Source organism: Bicyclus anynana, chromosome 23, assembly GCF_947172395.1.
Source record: "Bicyclus anynana chromosome 23, ilBicAnyn1.1, whole genome shotgun sequence".
In the NCBI taxonomy this organism is placed as follows: Eukaryota; Metazoa; Arthropoda; class Insecta; order Lepidoptera; family Nymphalidae; genus Bicyclus; species Bicyclus anynana.
In genome coordinates this window covers 8,362,083-8,382,154 of record NC_069105.1, presented here as the reverse complement: position 1 = coordinate 8,382,154, position 20,072 = coordinate 8,362,083, and the positions used below count along the sequence as shown (strand labels likewise).

At 37.2% G+C, this 20,072-nt stretch overlaps 1 protein-coding gene across 1 annotated transcript; it reads right to left on the bottom strand.

The window, feature by feature from the left end:
* Positions 1-5,788: 5,788 nt before the first annotated feature.
* Positions 5,789-19,547, bottom strand: LOC112054569 (protein FAM114A2). The gene is made up of 11 exons (XM_052888859.1): positions 19,264-19,547; positions 18,065-18,253; positions 17,065-17,229; positions 15,995-16,211; positions 14,506-14,651; positions 13,633-13,738; positions 12,742-12,864; positions 11,009-11,153; positions 10,001-10,192; positions 8,293-8,416; positions 5,789-7,648 (listed from the first exon to the last, which is right to left on the bottom strand). The coding sequence occupies exons 1-11, from the start codon at positions 19,438-19,440 to the stop codon at positions 7,574-7,576; spliced, it is 1,659 nt and encodes a 552-aa protein (XP_052744819.1). The 5' UTR covers positions 19,441-19,547; the 3' UTR covers positions 5,789-7,573.
* Positions 19,548-20,072: the final 525 nt, after the last annotated feature.

Genomic DNA, 20,072 nt, shown 5'->3' with positions numbered 1-20,072 from the left:
AAAGGCAATAAATTATTCAATTGTTATTGAATAGGTGTAACTCAGGAAGTAATGTGCAATTTCCGACTAAAAATAGACACTTATCTTTTAGAGTATTTTCTGATATAATTGGAGTCATGTAAAAAGAGTGTCAGTTCGTATTAAAGCTCATTTTATATACGAGTAGAGAGAGGTATAAATAAAGAAATATGTCTTTATGCCCAACTAAATATAATAAAGCAAGAATATTAAAGCGTGAGGGAATAGGAAGTAATATTTTGGAGCGAAAGTTAATAAGTTTCTATATCACCTAATTTCAGCAGAACCCCATATCCAATATTTACGAAACGCACATAGAGATTGAATTTTGGAGGTGGATTTTTTCCCAGCAATCAAAGATTTTGCAACGGGAATAAAACCAAATAAAAAAATAGTTTAAATAACTAAAAACACGCTTAGCAAACCCTTTCATTTAATACCCATATTATAGGGGTGCATTTCAAATAGCCAATCCGCAATCTATCATCATCTAGTCATGTATTGTCATCAGAACTCAGAGCGTGTGTAAAATTTCATCTTAATCAAAGACCGGCAAGTGGGTCAAATTAAGATTTCAAGATTTTCTTACATACATAGTTAGTTACAATTGAAGTTAATAAAAGCGTGTTAATATAAAAAAATACTGGTTAACTTGAGAACAACCTCTTCTTTTTTGAAGTCGGTTAAAAAGTAGCCTATGATGAGTAACAAACACCTACATTTGTTAAGTTGTCTGAAATTTTAAAATTTTCTACGAACCTTAGTTTTACTTATTTTTTTAAAAATTGAAAATTTGCTCTTTTTCCGTGATAGCTGCAACATTCAATAGGCTTTTGTACCTCATTACTATTTTTAAATGGGCGGGGGTGTAAACTTCGAGAGTGATTTATTGGAGGACCCTTGAAGTTCTTACTTCCGACTTTGTTCAATATAGATAGGTACATAGATAAGGAAGATTTATGGATAGGAAGAAACCTGTATCTGTTATTCTATTCTTGATGATCTAGTTTGTGATTTTTTTTATTCAATCGACAAGTTCGGCTGTACCTACTCCTTAACTGCAATCTCACCTGTGAAGCCAATTTCTTACGTCGCCAGGTCATTCTGTCTACAAACCCCATGGGTTACTACGTCCTTCTTAGGCCGAGGTCCGAGTTTCACAGGATAGATATGCTCTTAGTCCATCAGCAGAGGAAGACCTGCAGATTTCAAGTACTCTTGACTCAGAGCTTCTCTGCTCGGCTAAAACTCTCAGTGACAGTGACGCTGCGTTTTTATTAAGGACTCTCCAGCAAAATACACAATCAGAACATATATGATATAGGTAAGTCTTAGGGTTTATGGTGGCTAACTCGAGAGTAGCCCAGAATACTTTATAGGAAACAAATAAGATCAAAGTCTTAGACGGAAGCAGACTAAACTGGAAGTGCTACAGTACCAGCTACTTAATAGTACAAGTATATAGTACTTATCTATATATACTTGTAGTTATAGTACTAACACCGGCCCGCCCATACGGCGAACGGAGCAGTCGCTCCAGGCGCCAAATCCTAGAGGGCGCCTAAATGGTAAAGAACGTTGGTCACTCCAGAGTATGGTCGAGATCTTCACGTTCCATACTTACTTTGCACTCACAATTGGTATAATATGTATATATTATTAGGAGCAAACAGGAGAGGCGCCATAATTGGATCTCACTCCATTCTAAAATTTACTTCGGGCCGGCGCTGGTACTAACTACGTAGTTTCTATAGTTAAATCGTTTAGTGTATGTACATATGTATTGTAGTTATATACAGACATATAATAGAGATAAAATTCATGTATACCAAAACATCGGGCCACCTGTTAACAACTGTTTACTTAAAGCATAGTATGGATATATCTTTCATTTTTTCTGATTGTGTAAGTCCCATTAAGCCTATGCTTACACAGAGGGACTTACACAGAAGCATCCAGATGGGGCCCGAAGGCAGAAGCAGAGTAGATGGGTGGAACGACTCTCTAAAATCTCTCCTCTAAGAATCGGATCTTGGCTTAGAGGTCCGTTCGGGAAGGGTGTTTTGGCCTGGGTGTACAGTCCGGGTAACGTGAGTCAGAAAGCCGACGTCAGATATCAGGGACCTCGTCTTCGCCGGCGAAGACACTGTGTAGATTGTGTTTGTGTTGCCTGGGAAGCATTGTCGTTCGTTAAGTTTTAGTCAGGATCGTATAAAGGGCGTTTTTGAGGCGTCTAAATCTACTATCTTTTAAACTACAAAATGATCCTACTGCTTCGTCGGTTCATGCACTTCATAGCTCTTAAGAAGCCAATGTATAGACGAAGACTTCATGCAAACCGACTCCCGCCGGGTTACCTTTAAAAATCCATGCATTATCATTGTTGTACTGTATCTAGATATATGAGAAACCGAAACCGAGTTTGTATCATGGTATATGAATTTCCTTTTCTTTGGGACAGTTTACCTTTATCTAAATTGTATACTTCGCCACTGGTAAATAGTATTTTATTATTTAACATTTATTGGTTTGTTGTTTAATAATGTGTCTATACACTTTACACTGTATAGTGTCACAGGTGTGTGAGATCCTATTTACCACAAAGAGATATCCATACTAATCTAGCAACGACAAATGTAACAACATAAAAGGTAAAAGCAAATTCTCTGTCCCACATCTGCAAAGGGTTTCTTTATGTATGCGAATTACCTACCTATACCTAAATGTACCTTTACAGAAATTGCAAAACCTTCTTGAAATTGATGATACGAATTTTTTTTTTCTTTACAAGTTAGCCCTTGACTACAATCTCACCTGATGGCAAGTGATTATGCAGACTAAGATGGAAGCGGGCTAACTTGTTAGGAGGAGGATGAAAATCCACACTCCTTTCGGTTTCTACACAACATCGTACCGGAACGCTAAATCGCTTGGCGGTACGTCTTTGTCAGTACCGATTATTTATTGGAATATAGCATAGTATATTACAAATTTGAAATATGTATTGATTACTAAAATATATTTACCTAGATAAATACAGTTATTATAGATGTAGATACCTAATATTATGAAGCTTGTTTGTTGTTTGTTTGAACGCGCTAATCTCGGAAACTACTGGTCCGATTTGAAAAATTCTTTCAGTGTTAGATAGCCCATTTATCGAGGAAGGCTATAGGTTATATATTATCCCCATTTTCCTACGGGAACGGGAACCACGCGGGTAAAACCCCGAGGCGTCAGCTAGTACATAAATAAAGCCGCGTTGAACCTCGTTTACTAATTTAAAATTCAATCATACCTGTAATTCTTGTAAACCAATCGCAAGGATACACAACTGCTATTCTCAAGCCATTCTACTTTAACAGACTTGCAAAAAAAATATGCGGTTTTTGTAATTTGTTTCGAAGAATTTTCAACAGAACTGTCGTGTCCCTTTGTGAGAAACGAATCATATTTGTAAAGGCTTTAAAATACTTATATAACGTATATTATTACATCAATATTAACCCATATACGGCTCACTGTTGAGTACGAGTCTCCTCTCAGAATGAGAGGGTTTAGGCCAATAGTCCACCACGCTGGCCCAATGCGGATTGGCAGACTTCACACACGCAGAGAATTGAATTAAGAAATACTAAATTTTATGGTTAAAGGTTGTGGTGTTATAGGGTGCAATCTCTGGATCTACGGAACCAATTTTGAAAATTCTTTTACCACTAGAAAGCAAGCTATATTTTATCCGTTTTCTCACGGAAATAGTAACGAAGCGGGTAAAACCGCGAGGCATCATTATCAACCCATATTTGGTTCACTGCTGAGCTCGAGTCTGCTCTCAAAATGAGAGGGGTTAGGCCAATAGTCCTCCACGCTGGCCCAATGCGGATTGGCAAACTTTACACACGCAGGGAATTAAGAAAATTCTCTGGTATGCAGGTCTCCTCACGATGTTTATTCACAGTTTGAGACATGTGATATTTAATTTCTTAAAATGCACACAACTGAATAGTTGTAGGTGCATACCCTGGACCGGATTCGAACCCTCCGGAATCGGGGGTCACATACACACGGCTCACTGCCTAGATATATTTATCTGTAAATGCCTAGATTACAAAACTAACTTAAAAGAGATCATTCATTTTGGGCCCTTTTTGAAAGTGCCGGCCAACAAAAAAAAATGGCATGAATCGTTAGAACTTGCCATTTGGAGTAATAGCTAGTATCGCATAAAAGTTGTATGAGAGCTCTGAACCAAGTTATACAGGTTCGATGATTCGTTATTTCCATACATTTTGTCGATTTCCAAAAGTGCCCGCTAAGAAAAAAACTGGTACGTATCGTTAGAACTACCCATTGGGAGCAAATGATGAAATGAATGATCTCCTTTCGTAGTCGATTAAAAGCGCGCAGCACGTCGGTACGATATGGATAAAATTCGAAGCGCAAGCGAGACGCCGAATTATGACTTTCACGTGAGTGAAAAGCACGGAACGATAGACGCGCGACGCAAATTTAATGAGGTGAGCGCCAAAACCATTTTTACCAAATTGCAAGTAAATTAAACAACATAACGTAAAAACAAAATGGCCTTGTTCAAGATATATACCTAATTTTCTATACAAAACAAAAATTTAAGAAAATAACTTTGCTTTTCCTGAGATTGAAAGCAAAATGTGAGCAAAACATGTATTTTTCAAAAAAATAAACTATCGAGAAAAGTTTTACAATTGTGTATTTTTATAGTCATAACGAAGCTTTGAAATATCATTTACCCAAATATCAGGCTCCTAACTTTTCCAGAATCTGAGATCGAGAACCATTTGTAACCACCAAATTACATATAGCACACTCTTAATTAATAAGTAGCACATGTATGGCACGTGCTATTTGATTGACATCATGACATGGCCGAACTAAATTATAGGTACGTAGTTTTAGAAATTAAACTATCGCGTGACACAAAATGAACACTACACCCCACTTCCTGCACTAAAACTACACTATAAACACTAATAACTACACTATAACTTACCGTGTAAAACATTTGTCATTAATTTGAAGTCATTCATCATTTTTAAAATGCCACGCTTGAGTGAGAATTATCATTAAAATGAATTCGTACCAACCTATCGAATTTATTAACAGCATAGGGTTGTGACACAGATTAAGAATAATAGGCAGATGGAGCGCTCGGAATACGACGGTGTCGTAGCCGCTCCAAATACAAAATTAAAAAACTTATACATTCTCGAGTCAGTACGACACGAAGCGTCGCATAAGTACTTAACTTTCAATATTATTCAAGGAAAATGGCGTCTTAAGTTTGTAAATTGTTCTCAAAAACTAAAGAAATAAGATAGAGTTTTTTTATTGGTAATTATTGATTATTTTATTAATTTGCGTAATTGTTGTTAGTGTTTAATTTTGAAATACAAATTATGAAAAAAGTTCGTATATGCAGATGTCAAGGAGACGCGTGACGTTTGGTTTTTTATGGGTTTCGCCGGCTTCACCACGCTGCTTGCAAAGACTCATTCTGGATCATTCTTTATTCTCTGAGTGCCACAAACTTCCTTTTTATTAACACTCCCCTCCTCCGCTCGTGTTGGTCTCCCTGCCTAGCCTAGGTAAGATCCTATTAGAGCAGCTTTGGATACTTTGCATACATAACTTAACCTTATTCTGAGAGGAGACCCGTGCTCAACAGTGATGTAGGTTGTTATTGACGATGTCGAAAAACTAGAAGAAAGGTTTCAAAAATAAAAAACCAACATGAGCATAAAACATTCGATACTTTATTGTCATTACGTAAGTAATATATCTTGTAATCTTCGAGTCATAAACAAATGTATTTTTCTCTTTTCTTAAAACTTTCGAATAAATACATTATTTTCTGTCTAAAATGAATTAATTACATTCATTTATTATTCAATACAAACTTATTTTATATCAAGATAAAAATTTAAAATTTAAAACAATTAGGCCCTATATATTTATTATATTACAAAAATAAAAGAGTATACAATATATTAGATATAATTTTGAAATACATCTCTATTAGCCCGGGATTCGTGGAACAAATTTACAATTGATTACTATTACGTTCTTTTTTATTTAATATTTTTGATTTTGGTAACTAACTGGGTTACCAGATAATGAAAACTTTTGAGCGTCGAAACGAGACAATGTACCACGCAATCTGTAGGACATTGTGGCTGTTAAGTTGAATAACTATTAATTAAGCAACAGTAAAAAGAAACAGCTGGTTAGTAACAACTTTTAATAACCTCGTTATTGATACAAGTTGGGAGGGGAGGTTACTAAAAGTTGTTACCAACCAGATGTTTTTTACTGTTGCTTATTTAATACAACTTAACAGCCACAATTTCCTACAAATTGCGTTGTACATTGTGTCGTTCCTGTTACGTACATTAATAATATTTATAGTCTGTGTAAATGTCAATGTTATGTTACTTGTCTGTCTAATTGTCTTGTCTATTGTCTACTGTCATGTCCTAAAGTCTGTACACGTATCTATCCTATTAAATAATAATCGTCAAGCATCCGTGGTCTTATTTACCATTTCAAACGTTACAGTTCCGACGCTCAGAAATTTGTACTACCTGGTAACCCAGTTAGCTACCGGAATCAAGAATTTTCGTAAATAAAAAAATTGAGTGTCACATCAAGATGAAGCTATTCACGGAAAATTAACTTGATAGTAATCACTTGTAAAGTTCCACGGATCCCGGGCTACATAAGAAAAAGACTTAAAATTTACAATCAGTAACCACCTTACCGGCAAGACGTGCTGCCAAGCGACTCAGCGTACCGGTACGATACCGGGTTAGCATGAGATATAGATAATCATAACCATTCCAGTTTTGTGCGTTACCATTTCATACACTGTTACTTAACATCGAGGTCACTAGTCATGTTGCATATTGATTCTCTTTCTATAATCGCTAACGTTTCGAAAATTAAAAAAAACATATGGGAATGACAGGACAGGGTTGGGCAGTATTTGAAATAATTTTAATTAACATACAAATATGTATTTTGTATTTGTATTTCAATTACTTCCTAAAAATGTAATTTGTAATTGGTATATCAAATAACAGACTGGTTATTTTGTATTTTAAATACTCATGGATTCCAAACACTGTATTAAAATCTATATTAATATTATAAAGATGTAAAGTTTGTGGTGTTTTTGGATTAATCTCTGGACATACTGAACCGATTTTCAAAATTCTTTTACCACTAGAAAGCCACGTTATTTGCGAATGTCACAGGCTATATTTTATCCCCGTATTGTCACGGTAACAGGAACTACGGGGCTGAAACCGCGGGGAGGTATATCGGTAGATGTACATTTAATGGTGAGCACTTCATAGATGCATAAACGCAACGCATACCCTGATTCATTTGGATGATTCAGCTGTATTGGAAGAGGAATTTTCCATTTTGTACAATTTGTACCTATTGTGCATACCCTAGGTAACAATCTTATGCACGCCACTGTACATTGGTTAGTAGTAACAATTGTAGTGTTATTCTAGACAGCACCAATTTGAACGATGGGTATCGCTAATTGGAATGCATTTTCTATATACTTGGAACTGTTGCCGGCCTGTGAACAAAAAAAGTTTTTTAAAAACTAATATTATAAAGAGGAAAGATTTGATTGTTTGTTTGTTTGTATGCATTGAATAGGTTCCCAAACTACAGAACCGATTTGAAAAATTCTTTCAATGTTGGGAAGCTTAGAAGAGGAAATACTTATTGCACACATGAATACAAAAATAATTAAAAAAGACATTACAAACAAATAATTTAAAATTAGCACACATTTAAGCTACACTATCCCCGAGTGTTAATAGTATTGATAATAAAATAAAACAATGTACTACAACTTTGCAGAACACATAATTTTTTACAAAAAGTGTCGCAAAAGCCATCAACTATAATAGTTAGTTATAATGTCATGACTATAATAGTTAGTTATAACAATAGTTCTCTTTTATAAATAAAAAAGGGTAGGGGTAGGGGTAGGGTAGGGTAAGGTATGGGTAGGGTAAGGGTAGGGAATTAGAGTATGGTAGAAGTAGGGTCCCTACTCTAACCCTACCGTACCCATTCCTAATTCTAATCTACCCCAATCCTACCAACCTTTTAGGTTCTATATAATAGGTGACTAATTTAGGACAGGGGTAGATTAGGGGTATTGTAGGTAAGAAGTGTATATGTTGGGATGCTCTATCTACCTCGACTTACCTCCAAAAAGACATTAGTAATGTAGTTGTTAACTTGGTCCTTATCTTCAGTGGCGTGGCTGGTCAACTTCTCCGTGAACTGCGTCGCCAAATCACTTATATGTTTTGTTAGGACTACCGTCAATCTGAAAAAGAAATTAAAATTAAATCTATATACCAATTTAAAAATAAATCCATATACCCCTTGATCACGCCATTACGCGTGAACGGGTAGACCGATTTCACTATTTTTTTTTTTGTGTTTGTTGAAAAAAATTAATAAATTGAAGGGGTAGAGGTAGGGTAGGGGTAGAGTAGGGATAGTCAAGCTAATAGTATAATAAATATTAAATACTTTTAATTCTAAATTTTGATTTAATCAATATCTTTAGTAATATTTATTTCATTAGTGACATCAAGTATTTTTTATTTTTTATTTATGTAGATTATTGGTATATTACACCATCCGCTTTCCTTTCTTTATATATTTCATTCGAGGTTGTCTGGAGGAGATCGCTTTTAGCGATAAGACCGCCTTTGCGCATCTTACTTTCTGTTTTTTCGTCTTATTTTTTGTATCTTATTTGTGAGCAATAAAGAATTAAAATAAATAATAAGTAATATCGTGACGTCACAAAATGGACGAGAACGTTTTTGATGTTTGGATTTTTTTTAATAAATGCACATTTTTTAAATCATGTTTTCTATGTAATCCTTAACTTTTATTAATTGATATCGATTTATTTCAGACCCTTTCAGATTCCATGTATCACACGAAAAATATTGTTTATATTAAAACTATTGCAGCCAACCAGAAATATCGCTCACTCAAGAGCCGTGATAGCCCAGTGGATATAACCTCTGCCTTCGATTCCGGAGGGTGTGGGTTCGAATCCGGTCCGGGGCATGCACCTCCAACTTTTCAGTTGTGTGCATTTTAAGAAATTAACTATCACGTGTCTCAAACGGTGAAGGAAAATCATCGTGAGGAAACCTGCATACCAGAGAATTATCTTAATAGGGATGATGACAGTTTTTTAAATTGTATATAAATTAAGAGTATGCTAATAGTAAAGCAATTTTGTAAAAGTAATAAGGTATCTGCGATCATTACTTTCGGAGCTACAGGGATTTAAAGGGTCAGATTTGCGGCGCTGCCGCGGATCCCTGAAAAACGGCCCATACAAAATGGCTCGAACTAATGACGTCATACGCAATGTAATGATCGTTAGATTTGTATGCGCATTCAAACAAAATTACTAATATCTTTGTTATTTGTGCGTTTATGCTTATAGTTCAAATATTAAAAAATGTCACATTTAATGTAAGGAAGCTAAAACTGTGTGAATTTTCATCTAATTTCGATAAAATATTTTTAATAGATTTTGAAATTTTATAATCTCATTTATTTTGCAAATATCCACACAATCTTTGCTTTTTATGTACAAATATGTTAACATTAACCTTATTTACCCGAATGTATCATAAAAATCAATATATTCAAACCTAGTCATCATCCCCATTCTCTGCATGTGTGAAGTATGCCAATCCGCATTGGGCCAGCGTGGTGGACTATTGGCCTAACCCCTCTCATTCTGAGAGGAGACTCGAGGTCAGCAGTGAGCCGAATATCGGTTGATAATGATGATGACTTTTTCTCTTTACGAGATGTCACTGTCATACTAGGACTATTGGAGTCATCGAACCTGGGACATTTTCAGTCTACTCACTGAGTAAGTGCATCAGCTTCATCAGCGGTGGACCTCCTACTCTTCACCAGCAGCATTTCACCAGTCTTGTGGTACAGTTCCACACACAAGGCTGTGGTCTGAGCGAGACTGCTCACTGCCTTTTTGTATACAGCCTTCTCTGTGATACTCGGATCGTCGGTTTCGAGCCATGTTAAGATTTCTGTGTATTGCCTGAAATAATAATAATCAATATTTTTTAACCGACTTTAAAAAAAAGACGATGAGCTCAATTCGACGATTGTTTATTTTTAATGTTCGTTACCGCATAACTTCGTCATTTCTTAACCAATTTTAAAAATTCTTTTTGGTTTGAAAGAGTATACTTCCAGATTGGTCCCATTTAATTTTCATGAAAATAGGTTCAGTAATTTCGTGTTAAATGAAAATAACGAAATGGACCATACTGTGTGTGTGTACTCTTACTTAATTAATACGTCACTGGCTTGGCACCGCCTTCAAAGTGATCAGAAGGTAGCACATACGATGTTTTTCGCTTTTTAATTTATTTTTGTGATTTTGATTTTGTGATCGTGGGCGTGTCATCAACGAACATGCAAAGCTATAATATTGTTTACTAGCGGACGCTTGCGACTTTGTCCGCGTAGCATTTAGTTTTTCACAAATCCCTCGGGAACCATGGATTTTTCCGGGATAAAAAGTAGCCTATGTGTTAATCCAGGCTATAATATATCCTAATACCAAATTTCAGCTAATTCGATTCAGTAGTCGAGGCGTGAAAGAGTAACAAACATTCATATCATCAAAATCATCAGTTTTCGCAAATCTCGGGAAACCATGGATTTTTTCGGGATAAAAAGTAGCCTATGTGTTAATACAGAGTAAAATATATCTTCTTTTCAAATTTCAGCCAAATCGCTTCAGTAGTAGCGGCGTTAAAGAGTAACAAACATCCAAAGAAACATACATCCAAGCATCCATACAAACTTTCGCGTTTATGATATTAGTAGGATGTTACCTATTACTTACTTAATCAAAGGTTGGAATTGCAACTTGAGGCCAATATCCCTGGTGGCCCGCTGCAGCCGCTCGTGCAGCGCGTCCCCTTTAGAAGCGCCTTCTGACACTTCCTCTTCTTCTTCCTCGTCTTCTTCATCAGGCATTTCACACAGTTCTGCAATATCACATTAAATAAATTGCATGTGACATACTGCTCCAGTCACTGATATAGCTCAGCGAGTCGCGACGCTGAAGTGGCAATGGGCAGGCCACATAGTTCGAAGAGCCGATGGATGTTGGGGTCCCAAGGTGCGGAACTGGCGACCCCCCACTAGGTGGACCAAGGATATCAAGCGAGTTGCAGGGAACTGCTGGATACTCGCGGCTACAGACCGTTTTGTTTGGAAGTCCATGCAAGAGGCCTATGTCCAGCTGTGGACGTCCATCAGCTGTTAATGATGATGATGATGACGCCATATTGTAACGTGACGGGTAGCAGAGACAGTGATTGTAATAACGAAACACATCGAGCAGGTCCCAGGATTTGTGACCTTGAGAGTAGGCTTAAGGGATCCCTTAAGAGTGCATAAACCCTCACCTTCCCTGCTCTACATGTTCTCCATGCCCAGATTAAACAATTTAGTGTCAATAATTACAACACAAAGCGTAATTGCACAGAATTACAAACGCGACTGGCAGTGTGACGGTGTCCACGCTGCCTAACAAAGAACTGAGCTTAAATACCCTCTTATTTATCCTGACACTGATAGCCTGCTCCACAAAAACATAAATAATAAATGTTAATACCACCCGCAATCGAGAAACATGTAACAATATGACACGGCTTGTCTATTTTGATAATATTGTGCAATCTTACATGTATTTTTAAATACTGTAAGATTGCACAATATTATCTTATATTACTTTAATTTGTAAATACTGTAATATTCACTAGAAGTCCTAAATAAATAAATGTTATAAAAGCGAATATTTGTGAATGTGCAAATGTTTGTTACTCTTTCATGCCAAAACTTTTGAACCGATTTGGCTGAAATTTGGGAAGGTGACAGAAATATCTCGGAGAAATCATCCATGATTAAAAAGAATTTTACTGCTTAATTCAAGGGAGTTTAAGGCTCTTAAGACTGTCAAACCTGTTGGTATAAATAACTTAGAAGTTTTATTTATCCACAGCTTCAAGAGACTGTAAACCTGACCTGTAACCATAATACACGGTTTTAATGTCAACTCGATGCCTCCACGCCTTCTTCATACAAAAAGTCTTGACAGCCTGACAGACACAAAGACGGGAAACAAAGTAACATAAAGTTAATAAGCGCTGGTAAAATCCTTCAACAAGAAGGCTGCCTCAGATCTACTAGTGCTCAGTAGAAATAATCTATGTATCTTAAGTGTGGGCACTCACCGGACACTGTGGACTCAATAGACACATGTCCAACCTTAAACTCCGGGATACAGATCTGTGCAGACTCTGTCTAGAGGCAGAGGAAACACCTATGCACATTCTTTGCAATTGCCCAGCCCTAATACATAAACGAAACCTCCACTTAGGGCATTTAACCAACCAACCAACCAGTATTGATAGTCAGTGGTGATCACAATAGATCGGTGACGATCAACGTAATACGGGGACCTCGAGAAGACCTGCAGAGCCACGACATCAAGAAGAAGAAGAATCCCATAAGGATTCTGGCTTTTCCCTTTTAATGTGCAAAACCCTTAAAATAACTGAGACATCATACCTGCAACTTGTTGTAGTGTTTCCTTGATGTCCTGCCGCTTGTCAGGGTCGGTGCGCAGGCGCTCCTCTATCCTGATGGTGACCTGCTTCGACAGCATCTCCAGGGCTTCCAAGTGGACTAGACCTGAAACAGCGATACAATGGGCTTCAGGGACCAATATCGTCGTCGTCATCAACCCATATTCGGCTCACTGCTGAGCTCGAGTCTCCTCTCAGAATGAGAGGGGTAAGGCCAATAGTCCACCACGCTGGCCCAATGCGGATTGGCAGACTTCACACACGCAGAGAATTAAGGTAATTCTCAGGTATGCAGGTTTCCTCACGATGTTTTCTTTCACCGATTGAGACACGTGATATTTGATTTCTTAAAATGCACACAACTGAAAAGTTGGAGGTGCATGCCCCGGACCGGATTCGAACCCACACCCTCCGGAATCGGAGGCAGAGGTCATAACCACCGTATGAAAGTTTGACAAGCTTTATTCTTTATAATGTAGCAAAAGGCAAAGGCTTTACACCGTACAGCCATGTCTTCAGTATTTAATATTCATATGATCCAGTTTGATTGTAAGGAATTCAATCAAGTTACATAGGCCTCAATAGCTCAGTAGGTAAAGAGGCCGGACCATAGTGTATTATCTATGGCCCGGACTCATCACCGAGAAGTGGTGGTTCAAGCCCTGCCTGCTGGACTATTGTCGTACCCACTCCACACGGGAATATCGATCATATTTAAAATATATAGCAAATATTCTATTAAAAAAAAAAGAAGTACGTCTACTCTTAAAATGTTCAAAGACTTTGAACTTTCCAAGAGACATATCTGACCGAACCTAGAGTTTGTGAAAGACAGTATTTACTGAACAATCTTTGTATTTTATGGTATCAATACCTTCGTAATCATCAAACAGTGTCTCATAGTGTACCGCCTTAGCTTCCCGTTTTGCCTCTCTAAGTTGGTCCTCTTCATCTGCTTTGGCTCTCGCCTCCCTCAGCACCTAGAAGTAGTTAGAAGTCTTTTGTAATACTAGATGGGCATTTTTTCTTCATAATTAGCAGAACACCGTGTTACGAGTTCCTCGATTACAAGTCGATGACTTGTGGTCAGTTGTTTGTTAGGCAGCGTGGATACCGTCACGCTGCTTGTCACTATAGTGATTTTGTGCAATAATGTTTCGTTGTATATATTAATAATGTTTTATGTTGTATTTATTGATCACAAGAGGTGAGTGTCAATCAGTGGCGTGCACACCATAGATGCAAGAATGCCCTGCCCACTCTGAGGAGTCATTACGAACCCTGCATTGGAGAAAGATTTCCCATTTTGTACATTTTACATCATCCACAGTTGGATATAGGCTTTTTGCATGGACTTCCAAATACCACAGTTTCACGCCTTCAGCAACCTGCGGCTCTAGCATGGCAAATTCGTTCGTAACACTCCCGATTGTACGCGAGGGCCGGGAGGGGTGTAGCGATGCCCCACGCGTACGCAAAGTCCTTCCTTCTGCCAAGCGCGCAGGACATCACAGCCGCGCAAGTCCTTCTTCTCCCGTCGCCCGCATATCATGGCAGTGTCATCAACGAATTTGCCAAGCTATAGTGGCGATCACAATAGATTGGAAGACCTGCAGAGCCGCTACATCAAGAAGAAGAAGAAGAAGAAGAGAAGACTAATAAGTAAGTTAGTTCAGGCCTACTGGGAACCTTAGTGCTCAAGTCTGCATAGAGTTGAGCAAATAATAAAACTTTAAAGGCAAATTACTTGCGACAGCACAGGTTTGTCTCCAGAATCCAGCCCCAACATGGCTCTCTTCTTGGCAAGACCTGGATCACCATCCTGCAGTACTTCCATGGTCTTCTTGCCAATGGTCTCCAATGTGTCCAGACCACCAGCAATTACTTTTGTACCTGTAATATTATGTATTGTAATTTATTTTTAAGAACAACAAGCTTTTTTTCTAAATAGACCAATTTGCCCTTTGCAAATGGCAAATCTTGAATGCGGGTGCCGTATCCATCGCGTGCTAGAGAGAAAATCTCCGAGCAAAGTCCAGGACTTGTGACCACTGATGTAGGGCTAAGGAATTCTTTGACGATCGATCAACACTTCCCTCCTCCGCTCGTGTTGTTTTCCCTGCCAAGCCAAATTTCATAAGATCCTATTAGAGCAGCTTTGGATACGCGTTCTAATATAGAAGTTGCTGCAGTTCTAGAGAGGCCAAGCAAGTTATAGAGATTTTGCTGGTAATCCTCTCGCACCTACTTCTACGGCGTACAGACTAACGACATAGCTATTTTTAGTTAGTTCATTTGTTAGGTCATAATAGTTATTCACTTTTATACTGTGGTCCTTCAGAATGTTAGTCTTCCACGGCACAGTAACCTCAACAAGTAGTATACGCTTAGTTATAGGGATAAATGGGAAATGAACCTAGACCTCTCTAGTTTAAGTTCACCCCAAAGCTGTAGAGCTATTGAGGTTCGCAATATAATTTTATCAATACAATTTGATGATGTTTTTTTTACTATTTGATGTAAGTTTTACCTTAATAGAAAATGAACCCACATTGTTCCAATTTCTGTGGGAATTCAATGGGTGATTGTAATGAATAGTGATGATTAAATATGTATGCCTATATGTTATTGCCTGAAAATGTAGCTTTCTATTAGTAAAAGAATTTTTAAAATCGGTCTAGTAGTTTTTAGTTAATTTAATACAAACAAAAATACAATATCCTTAACCCTACACCCGTTGGTCAGGGCCAGGGCCAAGTCCAGAACTATGGTCAGAATTTTTCGCGCTACCACATGGTGGAGCTGACACCCGCACGGTAAATCATGGTATGCCAAAGATTCTTCATCATTCATTCATCTCTTTAAAATGTATAGAAAAAGAAAAAATAATACAAATTTTTTGACGGTCTGTGTGGCGCAGTGGTAAGCGCGGTGGATTTACAAGACGGAGGACCTGGGTTCGATCCCCGGCTGGACCGATTGAGGTGTCCTTAATTGGTCCAGGTCTGGCTGGTGGGAAGCTTCGGCCGTGGCTAGTTACCACCCTACCGACAAAGACGTAACGCCAAGCGATTGAGCGTTTCGGTACGATGTGTAGAAACCGAAAAGGGTGTGGATTTTCATCCTCCTCCTAACAAGTTAGCCAGCTTCCATCTTAGACTGCATCATCACTTACCATCAGGTGAGATTGCAGTCAAGGGCTAACTTGTAAAGAATAAAAAATAAAAAAAACTTACCAGTAGTTTCCACAAACTTTGTAACACCAGACAGTAAACTGCCGAAAGGAAATGCACCTTCAGTAGCACTACTTTGGTTACTTTGCTCGTGATTTGTTTCTGCACTGATCATCTTTTCCTCCGCACTATTTGGTTTAGTGTCATTTTTGGCAGATATCCTCGCTAATTCTTCAGGATCTGGAGCACCAATGCCTGTTTCTAGAACTGTTGATATACCCTGGAAGGTAATAGGTGTAGTTTTAAATTAAAATCATAGCTAATCTATATAATTATGATTAGTCTTTGGTGAAGATTGACTAACAAGACATCACTTATTTGCAATAAACATTACATTTTGTTATACAAAGATGTTCTTATTGTATTAGGTATACAAATTGTTTAATTAATAAAATTAAAATTAAATGACGTTAAGTTTAAAAGAAATAGGTATACAAGTAATTACAAATATTTTTGCACTTTTACAATGCACAGTCAAAACTATTTTTACAGTTGATATACCCTGGAAGGTAATAGGATTAGTTTTAAATTATAAGCATAGCTAATCTTTATAACAGTTTAACTATGATTAGTCTTTTGCTAAGACTGACTAACAGACATCACACACAGTCAAAACTACTTTTACAGTGTGTGATAATATTATGATGTTAATGAAGCCTAATGTTTATAATGTACTAGCAGACGTTGTGTGGTTCCCGTTCCTGTAGGAATACGAGACTAAAATATAGCCTAAAACGCTCAGGGATAGTATAGCTTTCCAAGATTGAAAGAAATTTTCAAATCAGTTCAGTAGTTTCAGAGCCTATTTAATGCAAACAAACAATCAAATCATTTCTCTTTATATGAATAGAAAGAATAGAAAGGCTTTTTATCTCTTACTGCGGTTTGCTTGCATAGTTTCTGTTCCCATGGAAATACATGCATAAAATATAGCCTATGTTACTCATTGATATTGTACTTTTCAATCCTGGTAGAACTAAAATAAATTGTTTTTAGCTATCCAGCTGTAAAAAAATAACAAAGAAACTACTTCTGACTTTTACTAATAATAAACTAAAGAGTCAAGTACTCACTTGTGAAACTTGTGTGGTCAAATTACTGATACCAGCAGTTGCAGTACTCAGAAGGGAGTCCACACCCCAACCCCAACCCCAGCCGTCACTCTTTGTTGATGTCTGCTGAGAAGACGGTGCTTCTTGAATGTTCTGTGCTTGAGGTTTTGTCTTCTGTGGCTGCTCCTGAAATGTACAACAATGTTTATTTAGCAACTCCTATAAACTTAAGATATGCAACACAACATATGTAGAGACAAAAGAAAGACAAATATTGTCCAATAGTGCTAGAGTCAAAAATAGAATAAAATAATAGTGAAAGAGATCAGACATCTCTGCTGCTATTGGTCGACAGTATAACTTTTTTTAATTAATGTTGTTTAGACATGCTAGGCCTACTGAGGACCTAGTTGCAGTTTGATACTGTTTCGATTGCGTTAACATAAACACGAATTTCTAAGGAATTGAAACAGCGCCATCTTGTGGCACTAACGCACAACTGTTTCAATTCCATATAAATTCGCGTTTACATTAACGCGATAGTTACAGTATGCAAATATTGAAAACTCTCACTAAACAATCTGGTATGGTTTTTTAAAATAAAATTAGTTTGAGGTTTCACAAACTAACAAATCATCTCAATTCGGTATTAAGCTATTCAGGATATTTAATATCCCATGTTCTGCTCTAAGCTCTAATTATTGTCTATATTAAGAGGTAACAGACAGACTTATTTTTGCATTTAAAATATTGGTTAAGAATACAATAGGGAACTTAACCTAACGTATCCTAATAACTAAACAAACCATGTGAAATGGATCAACCAGGCTGATTCTTATTGCTAAAAATGAGCCAACCCTTCTATCACCACTTAACATCAAGTGATATCAGGCTAACTCATCATTCAATAAAAAAAAATTAAGTAAGCTGTAAACAGGGATGGCCTTTCATGCAATACTTAAAGCTGATAACAATGATGATAATAACAAAATAATATAACAACAAACAAACTAATAATTACCTTAATATCATTATCATTGTCATTACCCCAATCATCAAAATCGTCCCAACCAGAGGTCTGTGATTCTTTCTTAGCTGCTGATGATTCTGGCTTTACAATGGATGCTTTGGTTTCTTCTTTTTGTGGTTCATTATTGGGTAAGGATTCCTCTTCTATGTCAAAGTCATCCCAACCATCCTTTGGCAAATTCTGAAAATATTGTAAAACAAACATATGTTGTACACAGATAATAAAAAGGTCCACAGTGCTGCTGTACTATGGTAAAATACTACAACTAATAAAAAATACATTGTAAGAAATCAATTTTATTTATGCAATATGAGGCTTGTGCTTGACTACAATTAACCCGATGGAAAGCTTAATGCAGTATAAGTTGGAGCGTGCTTAGATGTTTTAATTAATTATAAGTGTCAGGAAATACAAACACCAGAAGGGCATTCCAATTTTTTGCTGCATAAATTAGAAATATAGATGCAAATTGTTTTGTACAAGTTTCCTGAACATCCACAACGTAAGGAGGTCACTGTTCACGGTGTCTTGCTGAAGTCAATTCAAGTTGCCCCAGTGCAGGATAGTGAGCAATCACAGTTCACATGGATTGACATCCAGGACAACTTATAGCCAGCAAAGCCTCAACCCCGAAAAGGTAGGAAGAACAAGACCAGGAGAAAAAGTTCCACCATGATGTGCCTGGGCAAGGAGAACGTCTCGACTCTCAAGGCCTGTACCCCCATCTCCCTGCCTGACCTTATCAGGAGGACCCACATATCATAAATTAAAGTTGTGTGTTTTTAGTCTTATAATTAACTTCAAAACTTTGCATCCTTATAGACACATGCTTAATTTGTGTTAAGGATAATCCTCCACTGTGCCAACCACTTTATTGAAGTAACTCTTCAATGGAGTGGTTGGACATGGCTATATGTTTTAAAAAAACAAATATTATTTGTAATACGTGAGAAAATTACTTTTTCTACAGAAAAGCTGAGAAATCTGGGTGACATCATCAAACAATAAGGTTATTTATAAAAGAAGAAACACAGCTACTTCTACAAAATGTTGAAATATGCAACAATATTGCTGCAATGGTTTTTTTTGCACTATACTTTGTTATAACTTTTAAATCAATATTACTAAATCAAAAAACTTTGTTTTGCTCATCAACAATAATATGCTAATCAGAATTATTAATAACTCACTTCTTTTATACTAGATGCCTCCTTATTTATAACTGGTTCAAGTTTTTTATTGTCCTGTTCAGATTCCAAGTTATCACTATAGTTTGATGATGACAAACGCTTTTTACGCTCCCGTTTGTTTGGGCTGCTTCGTCCCTCGTCTGCGCTTTCAAAATCCTCACTATCGCTTGAAGGCATTCTTGTGAATTCCCGAAATTATTCAAATTATCCTAATATTACACCCAAAATTCAATATTTTGCAATTGTGACTTGTGTTGTGTGTGTTGTGTCAACGTGTTTGACATTGACAGCAATCTGACAGCAGCTGACGTTTTGACAAATACCACTGTCGTTTTTTGACATGACAGTGACATCGGTGTAATTAATCAATGAAAACTTGACATTTAAAAGCAATTTATTTTAATAATTATTGAAAAGGAATAAAAATTATTCCGGATCTATTGTTTTATTTTTTAATTGTACAGTTTTGTTTTTCTGTAATAATTATTATTGTTAGGTATCTATGATTTTGAACATGTCGATCCCGAGCCGAGATATTCTTATAGTGCACAAGTGTGTGCGCTAGCACAAGTGTACTTTCTATTCCCTCACTATCATAGTCGGCCTGATGTTCCTTGGTCCGATGGGACGGCAGACCGACAAGACCGGTGAGAGATCGTGCACGACCGACGGCTTTTGTGCTCTCCGAGCTTAGACCATCACGGGGGTGTACTAACACCGCCAATTTCCCAACTCCGTACTCCGTATTTTGACTCATGACTAAGGGCCCCGTATGGGTTTCGAAACTAGTCGGGCATACTCCGACCTAA